General features: G+C 34.2%; 1 protein-coding gene across 1 annotated transcript in view; it reads left to right on the plus strand.

Annotated features, from left to right (window-relative positions):
* MARCKS (myristoylated alanine-rich protein kinase C substrate) overlaps positions 1 to 3,081 on the plus strand; it is a 6,249-nt gene extending 3,168 nt beyond the window's left edge. Inside the window, exon 3 of the mRNA XM_008568783.1 lies at positions 33 to 3,081. Coding sequence (XP_008567005.1) covers positions 33 to 149 — 117 coding nt within the window. The 3' untranslated portion in view covers positions 150 to 3,081. The remainder of the gene's footprint in view (positions 1 to 32) is intronic.
* The last annotated feature ends 3,120 nt before the right edge of the window (positions 3,082 to 6,201 follow it).

Here is a 6,201-nt window from a genome sequence, read left to right on the forward strand (position 1 = left end):
CTGCTGGGCCCGGCGCGCCCCCGGAGCAGGAGGCGGCCCCCGCCGAGGAGCCCGCGGCCGCCTCCGCCTCGTCAGCCTGCGCAGCCCCCTCACAGGAGGCCCAGCCCGAGTCCAGTCCAGAAGCCCCCCCAGCGGAGGCGGCAGAGTAAAAGAGCGAGAGTTTTTGAGATAATCGAAGAACTTTTCTCCCCCGTTTGTTTGTTGGAGTGGTGCCAGGTACTGGTTTTGGAGAACTTGTCTACAACCAGGGATTGATTTTAAAGATGTCTTTTTTATTTTACTTTTTTTTAAGCAGCAAATTTTGGGTTCTTTTTCCCCTCCCCCACAGATCCCATCTCAGATCATTCTGTTCACCACCATTCCAACAGGTCGAGGAGAGCTTAAACACCTTCCTCTGCCTTGTTTCTCTTTTATTTTTTTCTTTTATTTTTTGCATCAGTATTAATGTTTTTTGCATACTTTGCATCTTTATTCAAAAATGTAAACTTACTTTGTCAATCTATGGACATGCCCATAAATGAAGGAGATGGGTGGGTCAAAAAGGGATTTCAAATGAAGTGATAGGGGCCACAATGGGGAAATCGAAGTGGCGCATACCATTGCCAAGATAATGTGCCACTAGAAATGATGGTGTAAAGGCTTAGTCTTTTTTTTTTTTTTTAAAGAAAAGTTATTACGATGTATTTTGTGAGGCAGGTTTACAACACTACAAGTCTTGACTAAGGAGGAAAGAGAAAAAAAAAAAAACACCAATACCCAGATTTTAAAAAAAGATCATAGTCTTAGGAGTTCATTTAAACCATAGGAACTTTTCACTTATCTCATGTTAGCTGTACCAGTCAGTGATTAAGTAGAACTACAAGTTGTATAGGCTTTATTGTTTATTGCTGGTTTATGACCTTAATAAAGTGTAATTATGTATTACCAGCAGGGTGTTTTTAACTGTGACTATTGTATAAAAACAAATCTTGATATCCAGAAGCACATGAAGTTTGCAACTTTCCACCCTGCCCATTTTTGTAAAACTGCAGTCATCTTGGACCTTTTAAACACAAATTTTAAACTCAACCAAGCTGTGATAAGTGGAATGGTTACTGTTTATACTGTGGTATGTTTTTGATTACAGCAGACAATGCTTTCTTTTCCAGTCGTCTTTGAGAATAAAGGAAAAAAATCTTCAGATGCAATGGTTTTGTGTAGCATCTTGTCTATCATGTTTTGTAAATACTGGAGAAGCTTTGACCAATTTGACTTAGAGATGGAATGTAACTTTGCTTACAAAAATTGCTATTAAACTCCTGCTTAAGGTGTTCTAATTTTCTGTGAGCACACTAAAAGCGAAAAATAAATGTGAATAAAATGTACAAATTTGTTGTGTTTCTTTATGTTCTGATAATACAGAGACTTTAAGGTCTTAGATTAATTTTTAGGAAGATTTGCATGCCGTCAAGAGTAAATTTTCTTGTGGTTTTTAAACTGAAGTTTTCAAGCTTTGAAATTAAACTGTCAGATTACATACAGGAAGATCTTATAACATTCCATGTCAAATCTGTTACCATTTATCCGCATTAGTTTTCATTTAAAAATTGAACATAATTATTTTTATTGTAGTTATTTTTATTGTAGCATGTCAGATTAAATCATTTAGGATAAAAGTGGTGTGACTCTAAGACTGTTTAAATGTCTTAAGAGAAAATTTCATAAAACCATTTTCTTGTCATTCAGGTCCAGAAACTTAAGTTTTATACTGAATGAAAGTCTATTGAAATGAAACTGCAGATGGGTCATGAAAAGTGACCAAATGTGCTTCAAGAATTGATGGGGTATTACCTGCCATTGTAATTGCTTAGCGCTTGGCGAATTTCAAAATTTCTTCTTAGACTGTATTATACCTTAAGAAAACAGGTTTATGTAACAAAGTAATGGTGTTGAATGGACGACGTCAGTTTATGGGTGTTTAGCATAGCTGAAAACAGTTTTTTCTGTTTTTTTTTGTTTTGTTTTGTTTTTTTGTTTTTTTTTTTTTAGTGAAAGTGTGTTAACATCTTGTTACTCAAAGGAAAAGATAGATTAATAATCCTTAGTTTACCTCTTCTGTTATTTACCACCGTATAACTGGATATTCTTTCCTTCACTGGACCCTAAACTGAATTGAATTTTAAGATAAGTGTCAAATACCATTACTTCATTTCATTACATGCAAACTTGTTTATGCCTGTTTTACTGTTTTTAAGCAGTGTGCAGTATAGCGTTCGTGATCAGTGAACCACGTTCGTAACACCTAAATGCCAAATCTTAAACTCATTAGAAAAATAACAAATTAGCTTTTTGACATGCCCTTTTAATTGGAATAAGAGATCAAAAATAATGGCTCATGACCTCTCCTTACCAAACACCTTTCCCACTAACCAAATAACATTTGGAAGGGTATGTATTTTGGGTTAGGGTTTCTTAATCTTGGAGGATGTTTGAAAGTTAAAAATCAAATCTGGTAACCAAAGGACTGATTTATGAGTCTTTCCCACCTTAACCAACTTTTTTGTCAAATACCTAGTTGGCCAAGTACAGTGCCTGGTATGTGGTAGGATTCAGTAAAAAAAAAAAAAAAAAAAAAAAAAAAAGGCGGATTTTAAAAAATAACTCCCAAAGTGTGTAGTCAAAAAATACTGTGTAGCAAACTATTATATATTGCTAGGTTTATTCTTTTAACAGCTGGAATTTATTAAGATGCATTATTTTGGTTTTAATCACTGCCTAAACACTTTGGGTGGTTTGATGGAGTGGTGGACTTTCCTCCAAGTGATTAAATGAAATTTGACATTTCTTTTCATCCAAAGTTTTGTACATCACGTTGTTTTCTAATGGAAAAATGTTAATATGGCTTTTTTGTATTACTAAAAATAGCTTTGAGATTAAGGAACAATAAATAACTCTTGTACAGCTCAGTATTGTCTATTAAATCTGTATTGGCAGTATGTATAATGGCATTTGCTATGGTTACAAAATACTTCGTCTGGATTATAATAATCATTTGATCCAATTCCTTTTGCTTGTAAAATAAAGTTTTACCAGTTGATATAATCAAGCCTGCTAAAATAGGATTTTTTACACACTTTATTTTAAAATGCACATTTTAAAGAATAACTTAAAGTCTCATGCATAAAACCTAAGCATAATTATTCAGTTGAAGGGATTTAAAGGGTTATGCTTGACATTACCTAGGATATAAAATTATGCCCATTGAAGATGAGTTATATAGTCACAAGTCAGTAAAAAATTTTAATGATAGAACTTGATAATACATTTGAGAAATGAGGCAATTCATTTGCATTTTCCCCTTGTATGAATATAAACTTGATAGAACCTTGCAATTGAGGTTAAGGATTTGAGGTGAGGTGCTTTTTGCACTTGTATTTTAGGTAAATCGTTGAATAGCAGTTGGGAGGGGAGTATAGTTTAATATAGCCCAAATCAACTTTGAAAATTAAAAAATTGAGGAAGTAACAGGGCTATTAGTTTTTTGCCTTCCTTTTATTTATTTTATTTTTTTTTAAAGATGACCAGTAAGGGGATCTTAACCCTTGACTTGGTGTTGTCAGCACCGCGCTCTCCCAAGTGAGCCAACTGGCCATACTTATATAGGGATCCGAACCCTTGATGTTGGTGTTATCAGCACCACCCTCTCCCAAGTGAGCAACGGGCCAGCCCTTGCCTGCCTTTTAATTACTGTGCAAACTGAACATTTTTCCCTCTACGCTTCCCAGCTATAAGAAAGTGCTTAAAGCAGAGTGTAGAAAACAGGAATTTTAAAGTGCTTTTAATCTGTAAATGTTCCAGTCCCTGTTGGGGATTCAAGTTTGAACACTCCTTAGATGATGTCCAAGAAAGCTATTCTGAAAATGAAAAAGAAATACTTTTGAAAAGTTGTGTGAATTTCAACAACTTTGCTCTAGGGTTTTCTGTGTTTTTTCTAATTTTTAATGTATTAAACAGATATATTTGTGTGTAGTTGACTAAGGAGATTACCTTTTTTCCTATTTTACCTTTATCCAACCACTAATAGGTAGGTCAAAGTAAAATTGAGGTAATTTTTTGTTCAGAATTTATTCAATCCAACAGGTACTTTGAAGTTTCTCTTTTCTTTCTTTTTGACAGATGGCCTGTATGGGCATCCAAACCCATGACCTTGGTGTTATAAGGCTGTGCTCTTACTAACTGAGCAACTGGCCAACCCCGAAGTTTCTCTTTTCAAAGACACATGGAGATACATTTTGTTATTATAGTCATGGCTCATATTTAACCAAAATGATAATACCTAGTTTGATCTCATGCCTAATTGAGTGATAATGACTAACTGGAAGCCATACCTTTCCACAAAAGAAGATTTTACACCTAGAAAAACTCTAAATGCGAAGAAGTTCTAAAAAATGTGTTTCATCTTAGAAGCATCAACTAAATTAACAAGTAAACCTTTCAAGACCACTATAAGGGAACTCCATGTTTGGGTGTATACATCATGTTTCATTCTTTAAAAAAGAAGGAAAAAAAGAACTCAATACTTTAAAGACTTGTATGACTTGTATTGAAAATGTGAATGAAATACTATGCTTTTATTCTTATTTATTGGAGATTCAATTTGAATGTTCAAAAATAAAATGTGTAACACTATAGAATTTTGGGATAATTATGGGTTCCAACTACACATTGCAAGTTCACAACAATCTAGTATCAAAATATGAGCATTCTATATAAGCCTCATTTTTCTGTTCTTGATAGAGGCTAAATGGAGTTAAATACACAGCTAAATGGCATGGTATGCCTTTGGAAATACAAGGAAGGAAAATAAGTGAAATCACCTTTTATAGTGAGCAATTTAAATCTGAAGGATTACATTTACAGATTATAATGCTGAGGGAGCTAAACTACTATTTGCCTTGACTCCATATGCTTAGTGATGATGCACAGTGTTGAAGCACATGCAAGAGAAGAACAAGGTACCCAACGATCTGTTCTACAGCAATTTTGCTTTCTCTGTGACAAAGGATGGTGGTCGGTGCTGACCCTTTTAAATAGGTGATGAAACTATCTTGGCTGAAGATCTTTCTTTGCCTACTCTTCTTCTCCCATCCTTCCACCAGCTTAATCCTCCAAAAAGGAAATCCAACTACCCCAAAATACCAAAATGGAAATTTACAAAAGTACTGCTTCAGGAATTGTTTGGAAGGATACTTTAAAGTCATTATTCTGAGATTCTATGCTGACTTTACATAATGAAGATAATTTTGCAAGAGGCAAACAAAATTAAAGATGTTAAGGATGAGATCCAATTACAAGGAATCTTGGTAAAAACTTGACTCTCCAAAGACGATCTTTTTCCTATTTCGATGCCTTAAAATTGTTTTTAAAACTGGTACATTTTCATGATTTGATTTCTTAGCAATTCTTAAAGATTACTTTGATGATCTCAGAAACTACCATAGAAGGATATAGATGATGGGCCAAACTGGAAGGGGTTTAATCCAATTGGTTTTAGACCATTGTTGTCCTGCCAAATAAGTACACACATTTAATGAGCAATTTGAATCTACCTAATTAAACCTGCATGGATTAACTGTACTAAAATGGAAATCTAGGTAAGATACAACTGGGCGTTTTACTAGCTTGCCAAGAAATATAAGCAATGAATATTAATCATAGTTTATATTCCCAAAAAAGTGAAAAATTACTGATCCTGAAATACTCCTATCTACAGTTCTCAAAATCCACATTTAAAAAAATACCCACCTTTGTCATAAGATTTAGCAGCTGCAGGTATATAATGACCTCAAAAAATTTCTAGAAATCCTTAGTATCCTAGTTCTAGAGTTTTGATAAAATTGGAGCATAAGACTTTTTCTAGTACTGCTAATAAATGAAATATGAGAGTGTCTAGTATTACTGGTAAATGAGATATGAGAGTATCTTTGGCAATTGCTGTTGCTACAACTTCTGTCTTTTCTGGGAAATGGTGAAAGACAACAGAACTACCCATCACTTAGGATTTTAGTAAATACAACAAATTTCAGCTGCACTTAAGTAAGCAATACAGACTGCTTTCCTAACAAGTAGGCAAATGTTTCTTTGGTTTGAAATGTGAATTAAATACTGGACATAGTATTAATAGGAGTAAGAAAATGAATTCTTGGGGAGAGTTATAGACTG

This window comes from Galeopterus variegatus, unplaced genomic scaffold (genome assembly GCF_000696425.1).
Source record: "Galeopterus variegatus unplaced genomic scaffold, G_variegatus-3.0.2 Scaffold441, whole genome shotgun sequence".
NCBI lineage: Eukaryota > Metazoa > Chordata > Mammalia > Dermoptera > Cynocephalidae > Galeopterus > Galeopterus variegatus.